General features: G+C 37.4%; 2 protein-coding genes across 2 annotated transcripts; one reads left to right on the forward strand and one right to left on the reverse strand.

Annotated features, from left to right (window-relative positions):
• The first annotated feature begins 1,476 nt into the window (after positions 1–1,476).
• On the forward strand, positions 1,477–17,354 carry pla2g15 (phospholipase A2, group XV). Its single transcript, XM_022202609.2, has 7 exons — positions 1,477–1,841; positions 4,897–5,053; positions 8,524–8,642; positions 9,558–9,656; positions 12,644–12,868; positions 13,414–13,526; positions 15,020–17,354. The coding sequence occupies exons 1-7, from the start codon at positions 1,703–1,705 to the stop codon at positions 15,419–15,421; spliced, it is 1,254 nt and encodes a 417-aa protein (XP_022058301.1). The 5' UTR covers positions 1,477–1,702; the 3' UTR covers positions 15,422–17,354.
• Positions 17,355–19,625: 2,271 nt separating this feature from the next.
• usb1 (U6 snRNA biogenesis 1) lies at positions 19,626–26,701 on the reverse strand. Its single transcript, XM_022202610.2, has 7 exons — positions 26,410–26,701; positions 24,453–24,592; positions 24,184–24,367; positions 23,791–23,844; positions 22,355–22,460; positions 20,712–20,792; positions 19,626–19,935 (listed from the first exon to the last, which is right to left on the reverse strand). Exons 1-7 carry the CDS (start codon positions 26,577–26,579, stop codon positions 19,828–19,830), a joined length of 843 nt encoding a protein of 280 aa, XP_022058302.2. The 5' UTR covers positions 26,580–26,701; the 3' UTR covers positions 19,626–19,827.
• Between the last annotated feature and the right edge of the window lie 1,270 nt (positions 26,702–27,971).

The following is a 27,971-nucleotide window of genomic DNA, read 5'->3' on the forward strand; positions in this document are numbered from 1 at the left end:
AAAAATATATTATCACTCTATTATCAGGCTTGTTCTGCAGTAATGGAATGACTCTGGGCCTGCAACAAGAGTCATTTTCTATAAAAGCCACATCAGCTTGACATTTGATAGGAATCCAAAGTTTTGATAAGAGATACCGTGAAATGAGTAGTGCACTCCCCATAGACACCCTGTGTAATATGAGTGGCGGACATGATGCTTTCTTGGTTTGAATACGCATGAAAGGTCCAGATAATTTTTTTTATCTTATCAGTCTTTGGGCAGATTGATTCAGCTTTTGTTTTATTTGGAGTAAAAGTCAAGTGTTGTGGAAAGATCTTGTTTGCTGCTGTTGATTTCACACCACAGTCTGCAGGTCAGAGCGCTTCTTGCTGCTTTGTACTGTTAGAAGAATGTCCACAATAACTTATAATATATGTTTACTTCTGACATATGGGTTATTTTATTGTAGTTTAAGATGAAATAACCAAAAAAGGCTTGTTTTCACATTTGTGTTTTCAACAAGATCTCTATCTATCTGTATCTATCTATCTATCTATCTATCTATAGAAAACAAGATTAAGAGCAGATTTAAGTACACCCCTTTGCTACATTTACACTGTCACACAGATATGCTCCATTTCTAGACAAACTTATATACACATCCGATTCTCTGTTAGACTAAGATAGACTTTATTAATCCCCAAAGGGAAATTCTGTTGTTACAGCAGCTGAATATTCAACAACAATCGGGTAAACAACAAAACAATCAGAATATTAGCGTCAAGTATAAAGTGAAGGTAAGATAAAATAAAATAAAATAGGCTAGAATAAAATAAAATATAATACAGAAAGAACAAATTAGCAATATATACAAGAATATATAGGAGTGATACAGAAGTGTGCAAATGAACAGAATGTGCAAATGAGGATGCACTTAGATGTGCAATGATACAAATAGGTGCAGATAGTTTACAGATGTAATGAATAACATTTAGAATGTAAGGTGCTCAGTATGTACAGTGTACATGACTCTTCGCATGTTTTAATCCTATTCAAATAATTGTGTAACCATAGCAATCTCATACAGTATATATGCATGTGGTTTGAAATGGAATCAAGAAAATTATTCCAAATACCTGGAAGAAATCTAAAATGCAATCCCATCCACAGCTTGGGTCTTAGGAGGTTAAAGCGTAAAAGAAAGGAAAAGGATCTAGTTTTATTGTTCTTTCGGTTTCGGTGTATCACGGGAATAGAAATTATACTTTGGAACCAAGACCTTTGAGCCACTTGAGTCTGTAAAACTCCAGAACCATCACGTGATTTTTTTTTACAGGTGACAATAAATACCTGAGGCCTCCCACCTGTCAGCTAGAGCCGAAGAAGACTCCTGCATGAGAGGTTATAAACGTTTTCTGAGACCAAAACAAGCAAAAAATAAAATATAACAAAAATCCAAAAATGTGTGAATGTTTAGTTATCCTCTAGTACAAATTCTCGTTCGACTACATCTGCGCTCGATACTTGTGGTCTGGATCTCTGAAGTTGCGGGTGGATTTTTTTGTGATCTGCATCTCGTGATGGTGATGACCGTCGGCGGAGGGAACAGTGTGTTAAAAATGATCCGGGGCGTTTAAAAGCGGACCAGAGGAGCCGGGCTGCGGACCTGAACACAGCGAGAAGAAGACGATGCTCTGTCGGCTATGAGACACAGGGAGCCATGGCGGGCTGGCACTGGGAAACCGCCTCTTCTGTCGGCTTCTTGTTGTTGCTGTTGTCGGCTCTGAGCTCCGGGAGACCGCAGGAGAAATGTCCTGGAGACAAGTCCTGTCCGCCCCCGAGACCCCCCGTTGTCCTCAGTAGGTGTTGTTGTTTGATTTTTCACTGTTTTTACTTTTTCATCTGTTGCAGCTAATGACAGCCGAAGCTAGCTGATCAGTAGCTAGCTTTGGCTGTCATTAGTCACGTCACACCAATATCCATTCAAAATCTAACCGTTTCTAAATCTTCTCTTTTGTAAAAGAAAATAACCACATATGAAAACAGGATTTAACACTTTTCCTATTATACTTTAACAAAAATTTAATTCGGCTGTAAAATATCGGTCCAATTTTAAAATACGTGAGCTAAATTGCAACTTTTGTACATGTTTGGCCCGTTCGTCCGATTATGATCTTCTGGCTACAACATCTGTATACTCTTCGTAGATATAGCTGTTTTATGTTGAATTTTAATTTAATAAATCCACATTTGAGTGTTGCTTTTGCGTTGTGTCGATCACTCTTGACACTCATTCCGAAAATACCATTATTGGCTGATTGTTGAGTTTAGTTGTCGCCTTCCTTAAATTGAGAGATTTCTGAATGGAGTTCGGTTCCCAATGGAGAGAGGTGGTATTTTTCTCATTAAAAACACAGTCATAAGCTGACTAATGTTGGCATAATTGGAGAGATTGAGTCAGGAATTGAAGCTTTTTGTGTACAAACATGCTGCTACTTGTTGTGCAGTGAGTCTACTCTGTGTGTGTGTGTGTGTGTGTGTGTGTGTGTGTGTGTGTGTGTGTGTGTGTGTGTGTGTGTGTGTGTGTGTGTGTGTGTGTGTGTGTGTGTGTTCCCGGTGATTGTTTACAGTCCAGCAGTCCTCTGGTCATATGACTGACTTGGAATGGGATCTAAGGCTGCAGCTCAGCAGATTGTTAAATTATCAAGAAAACAGTCCCAGCTTTAAATGTTCTGGATTATAAAACATCATGTGTCGCTTTAAAATGTGCGTTCCAGGTTCAGATCTTTAAATTCCTCCACTGAAAATGGTCTGTGGTTGACAGAAGTCTTATCTGTGTTGCAACTGAGGTCTTTCTGTCCATCTGATAAGTCCCTAGCTGCTTGACCCACATCGATTTCAGTCTGTTTGTTTGTCCTCGTGGTGAAACAGCTCGTGTGTCTTCACCAATTTCACCCAAATCTCCTCCCAAGATCTCAAAATAACATTTTCAGTGAAGATAAACGTGACTAATTCTGACTTTATGGCTCACATCATAATGCTACTGTCACAAACCAAGTCCTTACAGGTTGAGTAACGGTCATAAAACTCAAATCAATACAGTCAGAGCATACTGCTATCTTTACTGCCAGATAATGACAGACCTGTGAGGTATTTTAATTACAGGTTGCTCACAGAACCAGCTGTAGAAAAGAACATTACAGCTTCTGCAAATATATAGGATAGAGTTATAATTGAAAAAGTGGGAAAATTGTGAAAGTTCTGTACATTTTCTACATATTGCCAGTAAATATTTATAATCCTGGGTCACTGGGCAGTTTTGATGTAAGAATACGCCAAAAGGAAATAAAAAAAAACTAAATATCTGAAAAAGTAAAGACCAAATAGAATTTTCTTTCATAACGTGGGCTATGAAAATGGAATCTAAACTGAAACTTAGGAAATTATAAAACATGTAATATTATTAAAAAATGTAATGCAGAAAATATCTAATGTGCAAATATGGCTGGCAAATCTAAAAACATCAATATGAAATTTAAAAAATGCATGTATGTACAAAAATATATTTATTTTTAACACTTGTATATTTAATTAACTAGTTGATAAACAGGGAAAGTTGTGAAAATTCTTTTTAAAAATGATATGTATAATAAATCTAATAAAATAAATTAAAATATAATTTTGCAGTTTGGTTCAAGAATGTGCCGAAAAAAAATTAATATACTTTTAAAAATAAGACAAATAAATACGTAAGAGAAACTTTTTCATTTTGTGGGCTACAAAAAATGGAATAAAATTCAAAGATAAATTAACCAAAAACCATTCATTATTGCTGTCACATAAATAGACAATAAGTTTTAAAATATCTTAATATGTTGTTTATTTTTAATACATCCAGTGTACAAATATGACTTGTTTATCTAAAAAAATCAATATAAATTAAAATGTACACATATATTGAGAGGCATGTGTTTTATTTAACATATGTATATTTAATAAACTAGTTTAACGGGGAAAGCTGTGTTTTCTTTTTCTTTTTTTTTACATATTATAGTGACAGATATTATTCATACTATTCTAATGTGCAGTTTGCTGTAAGAATGTGTGAAAATAAAAATACCTAAATTAATAAAAGCCTTAAAATACCTAAAAGAATTTCCACTTGAACAAAATTTTCATTTTATTAATGTCGTCTATGTAAATGAAATCAAATCTAAAGATATTTTAAACTGATTATATGAACTTTAAGCCGTCCATTTTTACTTGAATGTGTGGAAACATACATATGTGTGTACTTATATGTCAACATATCTACATATACTATGGACTAAAACCTAGGAGGTAATAAAATATTATTATATAGAAAATACATACAAATACCCATGACAGAAATACTGTGTACAAATACAGTTGTGCATCTAAAAATCACTGTAGAAATAAAAAAAAATGATAAAGTAATAATAAAAAATATCTGTAGTAAACAACTTGATAAAGAGGAAAAGTTGTGAAAGTTGTCAACATATAAAAATAAAAACATTAAAGTGTCTGAAAAAGTTTGACTGAATAGTATTTTGATGACATGCGCTGTGTAGAAGCAATAAAATGTGTCTGTACATTAAGCTGGAGCATCTGGTTTGGTTACTGTTTGTCACATCAAAGTCTGAAAAGGAGGAAAATGTGTCGTCTTTTGATTCAAGAACTTTATTGTCATCCACACAGCAGGAATACAGCGTTTGCCCTGATTAATCCCTTCACACAGCTGAAAAAAAATAAAATAAGAAACATTTAAAAAAGAATAAAAATAAAATAAGCTAAAATTAATATTCCTACATGCTTTAATTTGGAATGCAGGATAAATATTGTTTAAAAACTGACGTAGAAAAGCTTCGTCCTGACGGCCGTTTGATGTTTCAGTTCCAGGAGATCTGGGAAACCAGCTGGAGGCGAAGCTGGACAAACCCAGCGTGGTTCACTACATCTGCTACAAGAAGACCGACGTCTACTTCACTCTGTGGCTCAACCTGGAGCTGCTGGTTCCCGTGGCCATCGACTGCTGGATCGACAACATCCGGTGGGGAAAAACACGCCGTTTATTTATTATCCACCACTAAATGCACAGAAGAGCCTCCTCCTGTTTGTTGACTTCATGCTGCTCACAGATCGTAGCATTTCCATGTTGTAGCTGCTCTATCTCACGGTTATTGTGGTGTAACTCTGCAGCTAAATATGGTTTTGTAGAAGGACAACTGAGGTGCAAAGTCCTCCAGCTGCCGTCAGTAAAATGAATAAAGATGAGCTGGTTGACTTTTGGTAAAAAGTTATTGACCTGGTCAGGTTATATGAACCTTTGACTCCTTCAATAATCAGTGAAAAAGCTCAAAAACACGTCAGAAACTGAGTGAGTAAATAAAGCAATAGCACTAAATCATTGCTCTGCTTCTTGTTTTTCAATTTCAAGTTGATAATTCAGGTTTATATAATAATAACAGCTAAAATAAAGCTGTTAATTGTTACCTAACTTGCAGGACTGCTGTGTTAATTTATGTTGAAATCATCTTTACTAACAGGAAATTACACACAGCAGTTACAGCATTGATTGTAAAACATAAAATTCTACTCAGATAAGGACTAAAACATGCTAAAAACTCAGAGGGAAGTGGTGAATACGTTAATGTAAAAATATATAGTGTACAAAATATTAAATGTAGTATAAATAATTAATGTGGAGAATGCCCACAGGTGTTGGAGCCCTGGAAACAAAAATATTACTCGTATTTACCTACTTTTTAAAATATTGCTCGCTCACTTTGGCTTACTTGCATTTTGTTTTTGATTTTCCCCACACTTGTTTTCTATCTGTTCTGTGGAAACACTGCCTGCAGTTCAGCTGAAAAGTCCCTGAATTTTGGCCACATGATCTTTAATCAGAGCTGAGTCACTAAAGGCTTCACGGTTTCACCAGGAAACACAGAATTTTTTGTTTTTTACAGAATCTGGTTACAGCAAATGGTTTATTTTTGACAACTTTTTGAAATGAGGTATGCAAAATAAAGTGATTTTGATGAAATATCAGAGTTTTAAGCTTAGATTTGGTGATGATGCATTCAAGGACAACCGAAAATTCAAAAATCCTGATTCTGGCTCAGATATATGATGTTCTTTTGGCAAATTTTAAAAATCTGCCTTGTGGTTTAGAAATTAGATGAAACGGAAATTAGATTTTTGTTAAATTTGACAAGAATGCTCCTCATTTTTCAGGTGTTTACAGTGCTTTAATGACAGACAAACCACCTGTCAGGAGCGTAGAAAGGACGTTTTGTGACCGTTTCAGGATGTCAGAATGAGTAGGCACATTTCTATCAGCGATCCATCTGCTTCTCACACATTCCCACCCTGAGCAGTGACTGAACAATGTTTTAATTCTAGTTTAGCTCATCAGGACTTAGTTTATAGGACTAGTCCGACTGGTTGAGTGACTGTCAGCTCGTCTTGCCAACTGTCAGAAAACCTGAATGAGAAACAACCAGGCTGGTGTCCAGACATCAGAAAAATGAACAAAATCCAGATTTAGTGAAGGTTTAAAGTCATTGAAAACAGGTTTAGTGGTTAAATTTAGAGTTTTATCCCAAATGCATGACAGAAAGTTCTAGTATTTATCGAGCAAGTTTTTCTCTGCCGTGACTCACTTCTTTTTTTTTTTTCTTTATTTTGTTTTCAATATCCACAGAAGCAGTCAAAAGTTTGGACACACCTTCTCATTTAATGGTTTTTATTCATTTTAATGATTTTTTTTTTTACATTTTAGATCAATACTGAAGACGTCAAAACTATGAAAGAACACATATAGAATTATGTTGTAAACAAAAACATGTTAAACAAACCAGAATATGTTCTAAATTTAATTATTCCACTGAGGAACCCTGTGGACCAATGTGATGATCGACGTCTGTCTGTCTGTCTGTCTGTCTGTCTGTCTGTCTGTCTGTCTGTAACATCACTCAAGAACAGACAAACGGTTTTGGATGAAATTTTCAGGGAAGGTAAGAAATGACACAAGGACCAAGTGATTAGATTTTATCAGTGATGCAGCTTATAGTCTGGATCCATGGATTTGTTAAAGATTTCTGTATCATTGTGAAATAGTGGCATGGCGTCACTGTAACCATGACAACAAGTGAACACTACACCAGCTGCCTGCTGACGATCACTTGACTGTGATCCCACTACAAGTCCACCTCTGCAGACTTATCAGGTCTCATCCGTCGGAAACGATACGAGGAACAACTGATTAAACTGTGGGGGTGTTTCTGAGTCCCATCAGTTCCTATCTTCCTCAGAGTAGTGTTTCTTGTGCATCGATACTCTGCTCCCACTGCTCTTGCCACATTTAGAAAGGTTTCTGGAAGTTGTGGTCACTGCATTTTACTCGAACCTGTACAAAGAGGAAACATCAAATTCTGTGTGCCAACCTACGAACCAGAGACCAAACTAAAGTCTTCAGTACTGCTTTTCTTGTTCCACGTATGTTCTTTCATAGTTTTAAGTTATTCAGAATTCATCTACAATGTAGGAAAGAACTGAAATAAATAAAAAACATTAAATGAGAAGGTGTGTGCAAACTTTTGATGAGTCACTTAGAAATGTCCTCATTTCTGGACGAAAAGCATTTTATTTAAATGAAGATAACATTAAATGAATGATAAATCCAGTGTAGACATAGTTAATGTGGTAAATGACTATTCTAGCTGGAAATCTTTAATGGAGTATCTCCATAGGGGTACAGAGGAACATTTCCAGCAACCATCACTCCTGTGTTCTAATGCTACATTGTGTTAGCTAATGGTGCTGAAAGGCTCATTGATGATTGGAAAACTCTTGTGCAGTTATGTTAGCACACGAATAAAAGTGTGAGTTTTCATGGAAAACATGAAATTATCTGGATGACCCCAAACCTTTGAACAGTAGGCATGTCTGTTGGCGGTTAGAATGAATCAGTCAGAGCTGTGAGTTTGTTGTCAGACAGATTTCCACTCCTCTGATGAAATAATAAATGCAGCATGGGGAAACATCTTTCTAAAGTTAAAGTAGTGTGAAAAAGAGCTTGCAGAAGTTGTAAAAATGTAAATAGTAAAACATTTCTAGCATTTAAAGTCACCATTTTTTGAGACTTCTTTGATTTCTCTCTAGTTCTAGTCGTAGTTGTTCTGTTTCTTTTGAGGTGCAAAATGTCAAATTACAGTGAAAAATCTTTATTGCTTCATGAACTCACACAGACAACGCATTCGTCTTGGTAGCTGAACCTTCCAGTGATCACATTACAGACTCAATTCTCAGCAATACTGTGTCATTATTTCTGACGTGTGTGAGATTTAAAGCCACCAGACTTGGGGAAGTTGTTGTCACGTTTATCTGACCAGACGCTGGAAGAACAGAGAGCAGAAACAGGAAGTGTCCGTGGAGAATCGTAGTAGGACGTGTTTCTGAGTGTTTGCGGTTTGCCACAGATGCTGAAGTGACTTGTCCTCGGTTCTCCTCCTGCAGGCTGATCTACAACAGAACCACCCACAGCACTGAGGCGCCGCCCGGCGTCGACATCCGGGTCCCGGGCTTCGGCAAGACGTTCTCGCTGGAGTACCTGGACCCCAGTAAACGCAGCGTGGGTGAGTCACAGAGTCCGCTCACCTCAGGACGTTTGTGGTTATATGAAGGCAGACTGAGCCGCTTTCCAATAAAAGTCACAGCAGAAGTCTCACTAGGTCGGATCTTTTCACGTTTCTGTCTCATCGTTAACACAGCACAAGTCTGAATGCACAACAAAAAGCACTTTGAGTTGTGGGAACTGATTTAGGGAAGGAGTTTCTCACATTTCAGCTCCAATAATCATCCAAAAAAACACCTCAGAGAGAATCTTTCCTGTGACTTTATTAAATATCTGCAGCATCAGGATCCAAAAGAGTCTTTATAGCAAGAAAGCAGCACAGATTGTTTGTATTCGGATCCAACGGCGAGTCGCATTCAGGTGCTCTGTAAAAATGTAACCCTCCTGTTGCCCATTCTGACCTCAAATAAAATCTTCTGCCGTCGTACACTTTCATGTAAACGAGTTCTATTTGGCCCTAAATTCCAGAATAAAAGGAATAATGAGTGGTGATGGGTTGGACTGAAGGTGTAGCACTAATTTGACAATTTATGTGTTTTAACTAACAGTCAGGTGGGACCATGTTTGACACCAGAGGACAGAAGTAGCAACTGGGAGGACATTATGAGGGTCTGACTTTCTTTAACTGTCGTGTCGTCCTGCAGGTCAAAGTGAGCCATTTTAAAATGTGGGGAAAAAAATCTATTTTCACAGGAAATCTTTGCACATTTTTTGGTGGGAAAAGAGAAATGTTAAAAATGTTTCTTTGAGAACATTCACATAAAAATCAACCAAAATCCATCGAAATTTGATGGATTTGGGTTGATTTTTTTTGCATTTAAATCAGCTAATGAGCATTTAAATCAACTAAAATCAGATTTGTTTTGCAGTTTTTGAATGCTGTTTCACAGTTTTTAACCTTTTTGTTTTTTTCCAGGCATGTACTTCTTCAGCATCGTCCAGGCGATGGTGGAGTGGGGCTACACCAGGGATGATGACGTCAGAGGAGCGCCGTACGACTGGAGGAAAGCCCCCAGTAAGTAAACACACACACAGAAACACACACATGGTCAAACGTCAACCACACAGCAAAAGAAACATCCCAAAAAACTGACAGACATAATAAACATCCACTATTCTCCAGTTCTTTCAACAAACCGATCCCGTTTTCTCATCAATGTTCAATAGAATTATACATCAGGACTCATATCGATCAGTCAGTTAATAATTTATTTATGTGACATCTTCCAAAAAAAACAGCTTAAAATGCTTCACGAGCAGCTAATAAAAGACGTGAGAGGATAAATGGATGTAGAGAGTCATGTTCAGGAGAACAGTGGAGGATTTGCTGGAAAGTTAGGATGAGAAAAGAGAAATAAAAGACAATAAAAGTGACGTTTTAAAGTTCTGTGCAGAATGACTCGATCAAATAAGACAGTACAATGCTCAGAAAACACTCAAATATTAATACTTTCACTATAAACTTATCAACTACTACACTAAAACCAGAATGAATAGATGTTTTTTTACTTTAAATTTAGTGTTTTCAGCTCCTCGGGTATCATCTGTTTGGTTGTTTTGGAGGTAAAAGGCTGAAAGCAGCGTCACCGCATGTTTTTGTTCTGCTCTGTGGAGAAGAACTGAAAGATCTGATCTCGTTTAGCGTCCAGACAACCTTTTATGAGAAGTACTCTGGTGTGAATACATACTAATATAAAATGAACCAGACGTTAATAAACTTGTAATGTGTGCTCTCTCTTTTGGTTTTAATTCAATAATCGTGCAGCAGAATTTTGAAATAAATGATTTATTGAATGATTTGGTGGATCAGAAAGAACACGGTGAACTATAGTAGCCATAAAAATGTCTTTGTGTTGCTTAAAAAATGAGGAATCACCTCTTCATCAGCCTGGACAGGAAATGTTCGGTTAGATACGTTCCTCTAAAACAGCTGCATTCTTTCTGCTTTGTTTTCCTTTTTGTCTCTGTGTTTAAATCCAAAAAAACAATAACAACAATGAGAGAAGTCTTGTGATTGATCACACAACAACTCATGTGACTTTTCCTCGAGTCACGTGATGCATTTCTGTGTTTAATTCTGCTTTTATGGACGTTTTTTTGCCCTCAAAATGAACAACGCCAACAAAAAAACATAAAAAGGATGATGGTAGTTATAAATACGAGGACATATTTAACCCTAAACGCTGACAGTGGGTTTGAAAGGCAGATCATTGGTTTACAGATTGTCAAAAATCCACTCATTGTAAGAGCTGGAAATAATGAAAACAAGAAGAATTGTCTGATTTCCAACTGTATAAAGGTCCCTGAACTAATCATCTATGTAAAGTAAACATAACCAAATCTAAGCTTAATATCAGTATATCATAATTCTACCCATTTCGTTTAAAAAAATTGCCAAAAATGAACAGTTTGCTCTAATTAAATTCTGTAAAAACTAAAAATGTGGCGCTCCTCGATGCAGCTGAAAAGCCTCGACTGACTCAGCTGTGACCAGCAGTCATGTGACAAAAATCAGGAACTGTTCAGCTGAACTGCAGGAAATGTTTTTACCCCAAACAGAAAGGAAACTCATTTAAAATAGTAAAATCACTGTTGTATTTAGAGCCACCGGTATTGTTCCAGTGGTGTCAAAAATCTGTGTGGGAAATGTCGTAGATATTGATTTGAATTGTTTTTAGTTTTAGTTTTATCAAGTAAATAATCCAAAAAGTTCCACTTTTATCCTGCTTTATTGTGATTTATGGTGTTATACCTGTGGTCATACAGCACAAGACAGTTTAGAGTTTTGTTCATGGAATAATCAGTTTGTGTGTTTATTTTTTTAAATTAACGCGCTTTTAGATCCTGCTGGTGTGTTTTTGGGTTGTTTTAAGCAGTTAAACTGTGAAAGTCTCTAATTTTGCTCAAGCAGCACCAGAATGAAGCCATTCATCAGAACCAGAATCTGTTTAAAACAGAACAAATTTACTGATTTTAGACGTTCAGACGGTCCTCAAACTAATCATTTATGATGTTCTGTTGGTAAAAATAACAAAATCGAAGCTTGAGTTTGTGATATTTTGTCAAAAAGATATTCTTCTATAAGTCTCACTTAAAAGTTTGCAATTAATTTACTGTTTTCAGTTCCCACATTCTGTAAAAAAGCAAAAATTTTGATCTCATCACAGCAGCTGTGCATCAATGACTGACTCTGCTGTGACCAACAGTCATGTGACTAAAGTTCAGAGTTTTCAGGTTGAAAATCAGACCTACTGGATGAATAAAATAAATGCAGAATGACTCAGAAACAGTGAACAGAGGAGCAAGTTACTGGAAGATGCATTCAGCATGGAGAACATCTTTGTATTTAAAGTGAGTAAAGAGAAAAAGTCTGTTCAAGCTGTAAACATGAGAATCGTTAAATATCGATAGTATGTGGACACAAAAGCATGACAAACACAAAATGAGAACAAAACTAGACACGAAATGACAAAAACAGGAAATAAAACATCAAAAACAAGAAATAAAAGACACAAAACTGAGACGACAAGAGAGACTGAGGAAAATCAAAGCTACAGGATGAATAAATAAAAACAGCATGGCTCAGAGTGAACAGAGGAGCAGGTTGTTAGAGATGCATTCAGCATTGAGACACATCTTTGTAGAGTTAAAGTGGTCTGAAAAACAGTTTGTGGAGAATGTAAAAAGGTCTACAGTTAAACATAGCATTTAAAATCTCCATTCCTGGGTTCTCTCTCCTTCTAGTCGTGTTTGTTGTTTCTACAGAGGTGCAGGACTTTAAATTGCAGTGAAAAATGATCACCAGTAGCAGTAAATAACCTGGAAAGTCCAGCAGCTTTTAGCCCTCAGGATAGAGTTTCCTTTCACGTTGGAGCTCTGCTGTCCAGTGAGGAAATCAGAAAGTGTTGTGTATGCTGGGAATGCAGGGAGTTTCCAGCTCTGCGTGTTGAGGGAAATCTCACCGTCTCTGTTGTTGTTGCTTTCTCTGTGTTTGTCCTCCAGATGAGAATAAAAAGTACTTCCTGGCGCTGCAGCAGATGATCGAGGAGATGGCAGAGAAGGCCGGGGGTCCGGTGGTGCTCATCGCTCACAGCATGGGCAACATGTACACGCTGTACTTCCTCAACCAGCAGCCGCAGGCCTGGAAGGACAAATACATCAAGGCCTTCGTCTGTCTGGGACCGCCGTGGGCCGGCGTGGCCAAGACCCTCCGAGTGGTCGCCTCTGGTAGGACATTTAGCTCTTTTTTACACTGCAGAGCAACTGAAAACATCCACACTGTGAATGACTGCATGCAAACTGATGAATAGGGCTTTATCATTTATAAATATTTTTTATGTTACTGAAATCCAGCTAACGAGAAAAATGTTCGAGTTAATTCTGAGTCTGAACTCCACGTTTGATTTTCCAGGTAGTTTTAATTCCACTGTAGCGCAGCACCTTAATAACATGGACTAGTAGCAGATAAAGGTTCGTTGGTAATCAGAGTTTATTAACATCTCTTAAGTCTTTAAACATTTCTTACCAGAGCAGCTCTCATCCTCTTCCTTCCTCTGTTGTTGTGTTGAACTAATTGCTCAAATCTGGTCTTTCACCAGATCCTGTCTGTTGTCTAAAGAATCAAACCTGAAACACACTTTCACTCAAACTGCAGCATATTTCTGCTTTTATTCTCAGGACAGAATTAGTTTTTCCCCTTAAAGAAGCCACACGGTGAAAGTCTCGGCTCACTTTCACTTCTCTGCCTCTTGTTTCTTTTTCTCTTCCTCCAGGTGATAATAATCGCATCCCAGTGATCAGCTCGCTGAAGATTCGCGCTCAGCAGCGAACTGCCGTTTCCACCAACTGGCTGCTCCCCTACGCCCATTCTTGGCCCAAAGATCAGGTCTGTGTGTGTTGATGCGCTGTGCTTTTCCAGTTTATTGGTTTATTTAACCATCTGAACCTCAAAAAGCACCAACAACTTTGAAATGGATGTTATCTTTGTTGTAAAATCACCAAAATTACACCATTTTTCAGAGCTACAAGCTGTAAAAACAGAAAGAATCGTTGGATTTCCAATGGTCCTGTGAGATTCTGTCTGAAAACATGACCAAGTCTTAAAATCCTGACATTTCATCAAGATCACTTTATTTTGTGTCATAAATAAATTGTTTACAGCAAAGCTGGTCTGAGAGGCAGAAGGGAACAAAAACTTCTTCAGCACACTTCACTATTTATATCTACACTCTCGCACACGCCCAGTGAGAATCTCGCCGAGGTATTAGTCGCCTCACTGTTTATCTGCCATCTCCTTTCCTGCTACGTTGTTAGCGCTGCTACTGCTGCTGGAGGTGTTATCTGTTGAACTAACTGAACATGCTGGCTAATTATTTTTATGTAAAACTGATTATTGTCCACTTTGTGGCTGAGCTACTTTGTGAAGATTGTTTTAGCCCAGATGTAGGGGTGCAACGGATCGAAAAGTCACGGTTCGGATCGTATCACGGTTTTGAGTCACGGATCGGATCAATTTTCAGATCCGCTGTTTAAATGCTGCGGTGATAAGCGGTTGTTGAGCAGCCGTCGTTTGGCTCCTGTCACTGACACATCGGGGTGATGTCGCTTCTTATGGGTGGTCATGCTCAATTTATTTCCTCTCATACGGCTTTCTGGTGCCACAGTGCCTACATACTGTTATAGTTTTGTCCACCATCAGTGTATTTTACAGGGAAGCCAAAATGCTTCCATACAGACGGCTTAAATGACGCAGAAGGTTTTCCTCTGCTCTTCCGCTAGCCATCACTACCGCTGCACTCAACTAGTGTGGATTAAACATGCATTCTCCACGTGACCACGTACAACTTTTTTTCAACCAGTCTGCGGACCACGTGCGTTCCGAGCCGTGGAGATCGATCCGTACAGATCATGGATCAATGATGATCCGTTGCACCACTACTAAGATGCTAGCAAACCTATCCAGTCATCTACACAATATAAAGCAAATTAATTTATGTTAATTTAGCTGACTGAAAATCTATGAACTGACAGGGTAGAAGATTACGGACATGCATCAGCAACAGTATTGTCAAATAGCTGTAGTGCCTGTTTCCACCACCAGGAGCTGTTACTATTACCGTTATTACTGTTAGTATAGTAACCAGATCAGCTGTTCACTTGGACTACTGGCAGTTCCATGTTGTCAAGCAGAGAGCATTGTGGGAGTTTAGCTAGTAAAGGGCCACCATGAGGAAGTCTCATGCGACATCTAATGCTTACCAGCCGGAGATCTACTGATGTAGCTGAAGCTGCTGCATCCATCAGCAGGTGGTTTTAATGCTGTGGCTGGTTAATCGAAGTTGCAAATCAAACATCTGAGACTCCTTTGTCCACCTCCAGGTGTTGGTCCAGACGCCCAAAACCAACTACACCGTTCAGGACTACCAGCGGCTCTACTCGGACATCGGCTTCGAGGACGGCTGGCTGATGCGTCAGGACACCGAGTCGCTGGTGGACGACCTGACGCCGCCCGGAGTGGAAGTCCACTGTCTGTACGGCACCGGCATTCCCACGTCCGAGTCCTTCCAGTATTCGGACAAGTTCCCCGACGTGGAGCCCACGGTGGTGTACGGCGACGGCGACGGGACGGTGAACCTGCACAGCGCCGTCCAGTGCCGACGGTGGGCCGGGAAGCAGAAACAGCCGGTGACGCTGAAGGAGCTCCCCGGGAACGAACACGTCAACATGCTGTTGAACTTCACCACCGTGGCTTACATCAAGACCGTGCTGTTCTCGCCGTGACCACGCCGGCATGGAGGCGGCGGCATCATGCTCACAGTGTAATATTTAAACTTTGTACTGACAGGAACCGACTCACCTCACCTCCGGAAACACTGACCGCCAAATATCCCCCTCCTCACGCCTCATCGCTCCCATCAAAGTGTTCAGATTTTATAGGACGGAGGTAAATTTTAGATTCATTTTATATCTAGCCGCGATCCTCCAGTTTACGTTGATGTCAGGTTGTTTACTGTCGAGCAAACCAAAATGCAATGACTTTTCTATATCAGTGTCAGATTTTAAATATTTATCCAACGTGTGCTCTGATAAAGGAACGTCTGAAAGCAGGGATCCACTGTTTGTGCCACTTGATCCCACTTTTAATAATAATGTTGTGAACGAGATTTCTGAGCTCCTCTGACTGTAATCGAGTTACAAGTAAATAGTAAGGCACAGACTGTATTATGATCCCTCTCTGTGATTATTTTTATGAGAACAGCTGGCGTTATGCTTTTGTATTTTGATTTCTGTTGATATTTTTGTTGATTTCGTTGTTTTTTTCCATGTTGCACGAGTCGAGGGCTGAAGAATTGAAAGCAAAGTTGCTTTTTTAGGAGCTTTTAAGTGCATTTTTGGAGCTTCATCAACGAAAATAAGCGATAAAGGCCATTAATTTGCTAGTGAAAGCCGTGGAAAATGCTACCAAGTGGACTTTTAAGTGTTAGATGACAAGATTTTGACAAATAAATCCACACTTACTGGCTTTTCTCATGTTTAGGTGTCAGTTTGGTGAAGGAGTTCATGAGAAGTAGGTGAAAGCAGCAGATAATCTATTTCCCCTCCTGTTGTCGTCATTTATGGGCACCAAAAAATGTTGTTTCCTTGTCCGAAAAAAATCCAAAAAATTCAGCAAAAAAATTCCCCAAATTTCTGAAAATTTGCAAAACCTTCAGGAAGAAAATTCCAATAATTCCTTTAAAGTTTTATTTTAAATAATCCCTCAAATTTGGCAACAAAATTCTTTTAAATATTTTCAAAAAATCTGTAAAAATCTTTCAAAAAAATCCTACAAATATCTAAAATGATTACATATAAATCAGTATTTTCTTTAGGAACATTCACAAAAAAATCAACCAAAATCCAGCGAGTTTCGCTGGATTTTGGTTGATTTTTTTGTGAATGTTCTTAAAGAAACATGTTTTTAACATTTCTTTTTGCCACCAAAAAAATGTAGAAAATATCGACATCAGACGTTTCATTGTGAAAATATTTTTTTTCTCACATTTTTCTTCACATTTTTAAACTAAAACGGGTGAGTTTTGACCTGCAGGACGACACGAGGGTTAAATGGAGTTCTTATTTAGTCATTTCATACTAAAAAATAAGCTTTTACAGTCACATTTTAACATTTTAGAGAAGTTAAACTCCTGCTCTCTGTTGTTTTCTTTGCTAAATGGAAAGTGATGGAGTGTTTTTTTTCAAGGTTTTATCACACAAATGAACTACATTGAGCATAGGAATGTTGGTTTTCATCATGAACTCCTGCATCTCAATCACAAAGGAGCATCTCTTCCTGTTTTTGCCGGTTCTTTTAACATCTTTGCTGGATTTATTTCGACCCAAACTGGAATCGAACTTGGATCAACGTGTGGACTCATAATGAGGATCGTGTCTTTTATTGTTATTATTGTTATAATTTGTTGATTCGTCTGTGTTTGGGCGGATGTTCTGGTGGAAATGATTGTTCTGTGCCATGCAGCCCTCACAGGGTGGACCAACATGAGATCAGGTGTGACGTCATGAGCGTGTGCTGCCTTCTGTAGAGTAAAATATTTCAGATCTCACATCCAGACGCCGAGTTTTTAATCTGGTTAAAGGTTTGTCTCATTTCAAGTTGAAAAACTGCAGAATAAAAGTGTTGTTCCTTCATAAAGTGGTCAATTTTGAGATTTTAGGGTGTTTTTGTGTCAATTTCTTACTTTAAATGTTGGATGTTTATGCAAATTAGCGCATATTTATTGAGATATGGCCTCATTTGGATATTTAAAGACACAATTCTGAGATTCAGAAGGCTTGTAATGCAAAAAAATTGTCTTAACATCAGTAGCCAACAGAGAAAATTACACAAAAATACATTTTTTACTGGAATTATAGTAGATTCTAATAGTATTTTTTCATCTTCTGAACCAGAAATCTCCACTTCAGCATCACGTTAATGCAGCAAACTTTACATTTTATTTCTAACTTTATTCTAAGGTTTTTATGGAGGGATTTCTTCATACATCATTCAGATTTTATGTTTACTAATTTAATTTTCCCTATATTTTATCCCTAAAATCAGGGTTGAAATGTTTATTTCTGGCAGTATTTTCTGATTTATGTATTAATCCAAATTCTCTGTAAAAACCTTTAATATGTCAACAAAACTCATTTTTTAAACCCGACTTGCTCTGGAAATTAGTGCAAGTTTATATTTAGCCAGAAAAAAAACTTAATTTGCAATTTTAAAAAAATCTGATTTAAAATCATGTAATACAAAAACTTTCTTCATGTAAATAGACTGGGGGGATTTCATCAGGCACACAAGAACTTCACACATAAAGAGTGTATAATTAAAAAAATACAGAATTACTGCAGATTATAACAGTTTTTTCTCATATTCTGAACCAGAAATTACAATTTAATAGATCAAACTTCGCAATTTTATTCCCAACTTCATTGCAAAGGTTTCTATGGAGCGATTATTCCAGAAATCATTCACATCCTCATTTATATTAGTCCTACAATCAGGGTAAAGGTGTTTTTTTCTGGCAATGTTTTGTGATTTATCTACTGAACGTACACTCAACAAAAATATAAACACAACACTTTTGTTTTTGCTCCCATTTTTTATGAGATGAACTCAAAGATCTAAAACTTTTTCCACAAACACAATATCACCTTTTCTCTCAAATATTGTTCATAAATCTGTGACAGTGAGCACTTCTCCTTTGCTGAGATAATCCATCCCACCTCACAGGTGTGCCAGAATGCTGATTAGACACCATGATTAGTGCACAGGTGTGCCTTAGACTGCCCACAATAAAAGGCCACTCTGAAAGGTGCAGTTTTATCACAGCACAATGCCACAGATGTGGCAAGATTAGACGGAGCGTGCAATTGGCACACTGACAGCAGGAATGTCAACCAGAGCTGTTGCTCGTGTATTGAATGTTCATTTCTCTACCATAAGCCGTCTCCAAGGGCGTTTCAGAGAATTTGGCAGTACATCCAACCAGCCTCACAACCACAGACCACGTGTAACCACAGCAGCCCAGGACCTCCACATCCAGCATGTTCACCTCCAAGATGGTCTGAGACCAGCCACTCGGACAGCTGCTGAAACAATCGGTTTGAATAACCAAAGAATTTCTGCACAAGCTGTCAGAAACTGTCTCAGGGAAGCTCATCTGCATGCTCGTCGTCCTCATCGGGGTCTCAACTTGACTCCAGTTCATCGTCGTAACCGACTTGAGTGGGCAAATGCTCACATTGAATGGAGTCTGGCACGTTGGAGAGGTGTTCTCTTCACGGGTGAATCCCGGTTTACACTGTTCAGGGCAGATGGCAGACAGTGTGTGTGGGTGAGCGGTTTTCTGATGTCATCTCATAAAAAATGGGAGCAGAAACAAAAGTGTTGCGTTTATATTTTTGTTGTGTACAAAATATCCAAAACTCCCCCTCTGGAAAAACCTTTTAATCTGTCAGCAAAAAACAAACTTTTGAATGTGATTTGCTCCGAAAATTCCTGCATTTATTGACATTTAATATCTTATTTGTATATTTAAACATAAGGATTATTAAAGTGTTCTTGTCAGTAACTAACTGGGGAAGTTTTCTGGTTTTATCTCCTGATTTAAAAGTTATTTTTGCTCTTCAGTTTGTCTCTGAATCACCACTTTTCTCCCCTAAAATCTAAAACTAAAGACAGAAACTGACTGTTTGGCTTCATTTAATCTCTGGTTTCATATTTTTGCACTTAACAACCTTTAAAGCGTCGAGCAAACTCAGCACAAGAGTCATTTTAACCGTTTAACACGATGACAAACTGCTTCCTCTGGCTTCTTGTAAATGACTCGTTGAGGTTTTAGCGCTGATTAATTTCCCCTCAGCGACGCTTTCACACATCTTACACGAGCACTGAAACTCTTTAAAGGCATGTAGTCGCTGTTAACACACAGAAAAATAAATATAAAACCAGCTTTATTCATTTACAGTATTAAATAAGGCAGAAAAGACAAGAAACTGTTGATTAAAAGGGACTAAAATGGGTTTTCTGAGGGGGTTCTCGTCCTCACAGTTAACATTTGAGTAACATCTGGATAGAAACTGATGAATCCTCCTCGCAGATTTGCATTGTGGGAAGTTTTACAGTTTCTGTCCTGTTTTTAGGTCTCCAGAGGGAAACGAAAAGTCTTGTTTCCAGTCCGACAGCGGAGCTCTGCACAGTCCAGCCTCAGCATGAACGCTCCGTCGTCGTGGTCGTCGACAAAACTCTGAAACAGAAAAAATAAGAATCTGTCAGAACTACTGGAGCCCAGCTGGATGGAAAAGATTCAGAGTTGTATAACCGTCTCTGGTCTGAATGCTGGGTTTTCTGGTATTCTATGCAGGATCCTGATGCTTAAAACCACTGAACTGACAGTAAAGTGGCAAAAAAAAAAACAAACAGTCAGGATCATTTTTCTGTTCCAGGTTTTTACGAGGCCAAAACAGCAACGGTTCAGTCTGGCACTGAAAATAAAAAGTGGCTTTAAAAACTGAACTGAAAAAAAGACAGTGAAATGGAAATACTGGAAATGAAACCAGGATTTAAATAAATAAATCTGCAGACTGCCATTGAAAAGTGCATCAACATCAAAACTAAATAAATACATGAAAAGGAATCATTTCTAATATTTTTGTTGTATTTTTCAGTTGAACTTCTTTCGGTATTTTTTTTTTCTTCAATGTCAAAACGACTTTTTCAAAAAGACGAATATTTTAATTCTAAATCAATATAAATGGGTACTGGAAACTAAACCTGAACTGAAAAAGGAAGGAAACTGATATTCCACATTATTGCATTTTATTTTTTATTGTTTTGTATTTTGATGAACTTTTCAACGACAATCCTCAGATTTATTCTTTTTTCTTTTTTCAGTCACTGATTTTAACTCCGCTTCTTTTTTCAGCTCAGGTTTTGTTTGAATCCCACATCAGCCTAAAAGCCTGAAAACACCACGTATAAAAGAATGAGCTGTAAATGAGGAGGAACATGGAGTCAGTGAACCTGCAGCTCCAGTATGAACTCCTTCATCTTCAGGGTCTGGTCTCCAACACACCAGGCCAGACTGACGTGGAACGAAGGATCCTGAAAACAAGAACACAGCAGAGGGAACATTAATGACTCTACCGCAGACTCCAGGAATCATTTATCCACATTTTCAATATAATGAAGATGGACTGATAGTAACAACAAACAGAACTGTGTGAGATGATTTAATGCAAACCCAGAAACCCGCCAGCAGACATGAAACGCATGTTAGATTTGTTTTTTTAAATCAACAAATTTCTATCAGAAATGGCAAAAAACAGAAACTATTCTTCGATTTTCAACTTTCCTAACATGTGTAACTTTTGTAGCTTTAAGCTTCAGTGTACCGCCGGCGGTACACCTACTAATTTGCATAGGAATTTCAAGAATGTCCGACGGGTGCAAACACGATTATACAAACACTATACACCGATGGAAAGCTTAGATTCTCATGAATCCGCCGGTATAAACCACTTTCAGATGCGATTACCACAGCGGGTGAGAAAAACACATTTGTCCGACAAAAACAAATATTCATCCATCCGTTCTCTATACATGGCTTCAACGTACGCAGCGCGACTCACATTTCCGGGTTCATTATTACACACACAAAAAAAGATTCCACAAAAAACGGCCATAATCCAACCTTTTACATCCAGATGACACAAGCCAGTAAACTATTTTGTCCAAAACATGTCCTGAAGTCGTATAAAATCCCCGAATCGGTCGTTTTCAAGGAAATGCACCTCCCGATGCACGTCCAAGATTCCCCGTATTTTTTGTAATTTTTTTTATTTAAAAATAGAATATTAGCGATTTTTTGTACTGAAAACGGCTGGAAATGACTGAAGCTTAAAGGGTTAATTTCTCCAAATCCAAGCTTAAAATTGAGATCTTTTGTCAAAATCACTTTATTCTACGTCTCTTTTTAAAAATTTGCCAAAAATAAACTGTTTGCTTAAACCAGATTCTGTAAAAAACTAAAAATTCTTCATTTTTCTGAAGAACAAAGAAACTTTTAGTGACTTGGATGCGACCAAGAGTCATGTGACAAAAATTCAGAGACTTTTTGGTTGAACTGCAGGCAGTGTTTAAACAGAACAAGTATAAAACTAAAAATGTAAGTACGAAAAATAATTATAGTATGTAGAGACATTATTTTATTTTAAATGATTTATACATTGGTAATTCCTGTTTTCCATTGAAATAATGCTGCACATGTTAAATTTGATTGTTTTATTGTATAAAAATAATCACAGAAATTCCACTTTTGCTGTTTTTTTTTTTATAGTTTATGGTGTTTTTACTGTGTGTTATGTGGCATAAAAGACATTTCTGACTGTCTGAAAAGCTGCAGGCCTTTATGTTGCAGTGAAAAATGAACCCACAGTGAGTAAAAATGCGACAGATGTTTAGAAACTTGTTGGAGTTCAGAGGTTAAATCAAAAATTAATCATACACCCCCTGTCAAAAGTTTTAGGACACGTTCTCATTCAAATAAATTAGAACCTGTCCTAAAACTTTGGATGGGATGTACCTGACATCCTGCAGGTTTACTGAGGTGTTATTAATCATTGCAGCTGCTAAACTCTGTGTTTTAATAATAAATGTTCACTGACCTTATAGAAAGTTTCCAGGTGAAACTCCGTCATCGTTTTGTCCACAACTCGCACCAGATCCAGCAACTGAGCGTGCCCAGTAGAGACCTCCATCCCCAGGAACGTCCTGCAGGGGACACATTATGAAGACGGACTTAAAAGCAGGAAAAGGCTCTTCACGTGTACGTATAAATGAGCTTTTTCACCAAATATTTACCCACTTCTATGGAAAAAAATGAAAATTTTACCCACTTACACATTCAATTATTGACAATTCTGGCCTGTTTTTTTATTATTATGTTTACTTGTAATTATTTTTCTGTGATTTTCTTGCTACTATTTCGTTAAATTATCTGTAATTTAACAAAACAGGAAGAATCTTTGTAAAATATGAAAGTTTATTTGCTGATATAACAACCGTAAAATTGTGTGATTTTACAGTAAAACATTGTGAAAGAAAAAACTCTTCTAAAAAAAAAATAGACTTTTGAAGAGAAAATTAATGACGGTTCTGTTTTTTTTAAAAAATATATATAGACAACATGTAATTTTATGAAATTGTTTGCAATTTATTATATTGTGTAATGAAAAACACAAAAAAACCCTGAAAATCTGTAAAATAATAAAGTGTTTTTTAAAAACAACATTTAAACCATTAAAACACAAAACACTCTAAATCTGTACTTTGGTGCTTTCAGTGTGAAATAAAATAACGGATATGCTATCGTAGTGAGAGGTGAGCTACCATCAGTATAAAGAGACCTTTGTGGGCGTTAAAGCCTTTGAACACACCGCTGACAGCTGTGGAGGAGTAAAAACGGAGCAGACAGTGGACGGATTATGTAAAACAGCACAAAAAGAAATAAAAAGTAGCAGTGAGAAGAAAAAAGTCAGAAATGTGAAGAGGCTGTCAGGTAAATACAAGCAGGACGACGGCTCGATAAAAACACAAACAGGAAACTGTGAAGTGTTCTCCCACTTTGAATGAGCAGAGATGTTCTTTGATGAATTTCAGAGTTCGTTTAAAAAGAATGACTTCATCTACCCGAGCTTCACCTGGACTCCACTCACTGACCAAACAGCTGCTTCCTTTTCTTACCTTCTTATTTTTCTGTTAGCTGTGTTTAGTTCAGCAACTGGCAGCAAAGTAACACGTCTACAATAAGCAACTTCACGAGTCCATAAGCTGATAAGGGGAAAACCCGGCAGCTACTCGGATCTTGTAGTTGAATCAGTCCTGTTTTTTTTTTTTTTAACAGAAGCTCACAGCGGCTTTGTTTGTTTCTCTTCACATTTCTGGCTTTGGTCTCGCCCCAAAAAGGTCACAAATATGACTCCAGAATACTGGAATAAAACAGATGAAGGGAATGTCCTGAAGCGCAGATCCTGAAGAATGCTCAGCTGTTTGATAACTAGATTTCTGGACTATAAGAAACAGTTAGAGGGTTTGACCGTACCTCGTCTTCTCTGCGTTACAATAGACCCTAAGCCTCCACGCACAACACACAAACCTGGAAACAAGAAACACAAAAACATACTAAAATCAGCCTGTGGTAGAATTTTCATATCATTTCCTACTAATTCACAGCTTCAGCAGCTCTGGAGCACATTATGTAGACTACAGCGCATACTATACTGCTTTACTATAGATAGATAGATGCTTCTATTACCTGAACAGTACATAACAGGTAAACATACATCTGATCTCCAAATACTGTGTAAGTTAGTAGACATCATTTTTAATCTCTAAACTGCCAAAACCACCATACAGCAGGAGAATCTCTGCCTTACTGTCACCAGCTACATGTGAGTGTTGTTTTGTTTATTTTTTATTGAGCTGGTGAACAAACCTCCTGCAGGCTGCCAGTCCTGCCCTGAGGCTCTGAGTGAAGGGTTGGATCCAGTGGTGTCTGAGCACCACCGTCTGGGACAAGCTGAGGTGGAACTCCTTCTGCAGGGTTAAAGCCACGCCTCGGTTAGCCGCCGCCGCCAGCAGCTCCTCCAGCAGCTCGTCGAACTCCTCCTCAGGACGGTCTGACGTGAAGAGGAGGCAGAAACGAGCACAACGTGAGAAATCAGGATGTGATCTTTGCTGATGATCAAACTGTGTTTATCTCACATGGAAAGTAAACGTAGGTGGCCCAGTTTCCTCTCTCGTGTTTGAAGGAGCGAATGCGTCCGCCGTGGAGGGAGCTGTCGTCAGTCTGTGGATCCACTTCATCTGGAAACATGGTCAGCAGGCAGCCGGGGAGAGGAAGTCTGCAGCAGAGACTCATTGTTATTAACAAGCTGCATAATTATGTCAGTATATCTAACCAGGGATGGATCGTTAACATTTAAAGGTCATATCACATGTTTCAGAGGTAAACCTGGTCCCACAACAACATCTAAGAAATACTAACAAGTTTCAGGACAAAAAATGCAATTACCCCACATGTAGTTTTTTAAATGACGACATTTTTTTGAGTGATTTTTTTTTCATATTTGCTGCAACAATAATTAAATATTTCAAGATGACATTTAGTCTTTCTGTTAAAATATCTGACAGCAAATCTCACACATGCTACTTTGGAAGTAATAATCCTGTACAAAAATAATATTATATTAATCATTTGTGCAATATTAATTCTTCTCTCTGTATTTCTGTCCATGAGAGAAACAAAAAAGGTGCATTACTGCTATTTCGAGAACTACTACTTGTGTATAATTTTTGGTTTATTTTAGTTTTTTATTCTACTGATATTCCTTAAATGTTTGCACCAACTACTTTGCTGCTGTGCCAAAGAAAAGCTTCTATTATCTTAACGAAAATAAGTGTGGAAAATGATATCGAAAAGTCTAAAAGGACCCAAATGGGTTAAAATAAAATAAAGAAAAATTGCATCCTTAAGGACTACAGCTTTATCAAAATGACTTAAAACCTTAAAACTATTCTAAAATTACATCAGTCTTGTAAAAAAAAAAATCCTAAATGTCCCAAATGTCTAAAACTTCTCCAAAATGTGTCTAAAATTAGGTGAAATATGGCCAAATTGACTGAAGTTTCTCCAAAATGTGTCCAAAAATGACAAAAAACTATTGTCCAAAGTGACTCCAAATTCAAACGAATGGCCAGGTGTGTGTGTCGTTTACCGGTTAACACATGGCACCGCATGATATCTGATAAATTTGCAAGGTAAACTTTTATACCTGCTGACACATCAACAATATTAAGTTTTACTGCCTTAAACTGCACCACACGTAGCAGAATACATATCAGTGGTGGTGCAGTGATATGGTGTCTCTACAGTAAGCTGCTCACTACTTTGTGAAACGCATTTCCATCATCAGCCTTTCTCAACCACACTCCAGCATCACTATATGCATACAGAACAGTGACAGAAATATAAATATTTGATGTTTTATTGCCTTAAAAATGGTACTGGCCCCGAGAATCCAATATCCACCAGGCTGCAGTGGACACTCAAACTTGTTAATGGCCAATTTAAATACCCTCTGGAGTTTTGAGGCACCTTTATTATCTTTTATTACATTTACAGCCAACAGAAATCCACTACATTCCCAGTTTGTGCTTCTCATGCGTTGAATTAGCATATATGAAGCTAACTGAGCTAACCGTTGGTTTTGTAAGAGTAAGATGACACGGGTGATGTTTTACAATACCAAGAGACAGTTTTAAAACATTTAGGGTCATTTTAAAGGTATTACCCGATTCTTTGAATACTCTATTATCCATTTGGGAGACAAAAATGCCTGTTAACAGGAAAACAGAAAAGTTTTTCAACCAAATTGCGACCCTATTTTCTATCCGCTCATCTTTGTTTTGACTCTCCAAACTTGGAAAATGGGTTTAAAACAGGTTGTTATCGCTCTGTGGACTGATTGTTTATTAATTTATATACTTATAAAAGACTTTGATGATTCCTGAAACACTTTCGAAGCAATTCTAAGTATCTTTACACCACATTTTGACATTTCCAACCATCTTCCAGCAGCTGACTTCCTCACATGAACGGTTAGCTCTTTATGCTAACACTCGGACACTTGACAGGAGGCCGGTTAGCTAAAACACACACCTGCTTTTAGGAGCTTCTTCCTCCGTTTTGAGTTTCTTGCTCGCAGGTAAACTATCATCCTCCTTCTCCTCTCTCCTCCTTCCAGGGGAACTTCGGTTGTTTGTAGCCGTCGCTGCCGCTTCACTGTCGGCCTCACCGTCCTTCTCCGAGCTGCTGTAGCTGACCAGCATCCTCAGCTACCTGCTGAACGGCGACATTATTTACTGTTTTAATTAATAAATCAGTGGGAAAAGACCGACTGATAAGTGAAACAGCTGCGCTTCCGGTATAAACAACCTTTTGCAACCAGAATAAAGGTCCCCTAGAAACAAGTCAGTTACGAGCTGAAGTTTGCTTCCGATTAGACAGTTAGAGGAAAAGTTAAGTGACTTATTTTTTATCTTCACATTTTAATGACATAAATTGTGTGCAAAAATTCAGGTAAACTTTTAGTGCAGTCAGACACCTATTTTTTTATATTTGCCAGACCTTTATTCTCTTTATAAATAATGCAAAATAGGTAGATTTCACAGTTATTTTCACACCTGGACCATATTAGACCAGGTGTAATTTCAAATCCATGATATAGAAATGATTCAGAGCTGAACTAGATGGTCTTTACACAATCACTTATTTGAAATTTATAGTCTATCTGGATTTGCAATGATATTCTATCTGTGAATGAGCAAAAAAGTGACATTTCTGCTCTAGAACATCTTTTGTTATCCCGCCTTTAAGAAAGAACATTCTGGGAGCTAAAAGAAAACTTGAAAACAAATGCAAAACAATAGAAGAACTTTGCTTTCTCAGAAAATTTTTGAAACAAAATATATTAGTAAGTGGCATAGGTGATGTCAGATGGTGGTCACATTTCCTGCTAGATGGGTTTAATATTTACTGTATTTAAAAAAAAAGAAAAAATATTTTGAGCTTTTAAAATAAAATCTAGCAAATATTTAGTGTTTTTGCATCATGTTTTTGTGATGCATGAACTGCTGCTGCAACTCTGCAATTTCTTTAGAAGATGAATAAAGTTCTCAATCTGTTTTTCTATTGAAATGTATATAAACTGGTTGATATCCATTGATTTTTTTTTAAATTTTGGTTGATGATATATTTTGATAGTATTATGTGACAACAAAGGAAGAACACAAAGGGAACAAAGAAAGGTTTGAGAACACTGCAGCACAGTAATTTATTTAGATTTATTTTTTAAAAATTAAGCATACTGTGTTTTCATTGTTGTGTAAACTGCTACAACAGTTATATTATGTATTTTTGATTGTATTATATGATAAAAAAGGAAGAACACAGAGGAGCAAAGGAAGTTTTGAGAACTTTACACAGGAAGTTATTTTTTAAAATATTTATTTGAAAAAAATTAAGCACATACGTATCTATTATTATTATTATTTTATTTCTATTACTACGTTTATTGCTGCGTAAGCTGCTGTAACAATGTTAATTTCCCCTGGTGTGGGGGAGAAATAAAGGACTTATCTTATATTTTTAAATTTTGTATATTTATGAGTTGTGTAAACTGTTGCAACAGAGGATCAATAAATCTGTCAAACTGTCTTTTT

The sequence above is a fragment of the Acanthochromis polyacanthus genome, chromosome 8 (assembly GCF_021347895.1).
Source record: "Acanthochromis polyacanthus isolate Apoly-LR-REF ecotype Palm Island chromosome 8, KAUST_Apoly_ChrSc, whole genome shotgun sequence".
NCBI classification, from domain to species: domain Eukaryota; kingdom Metazoa; phylum Chordata; class Actinopteri; family Pomacentridae; genus Acanthochromis; species Acanthochromis polyacanthus.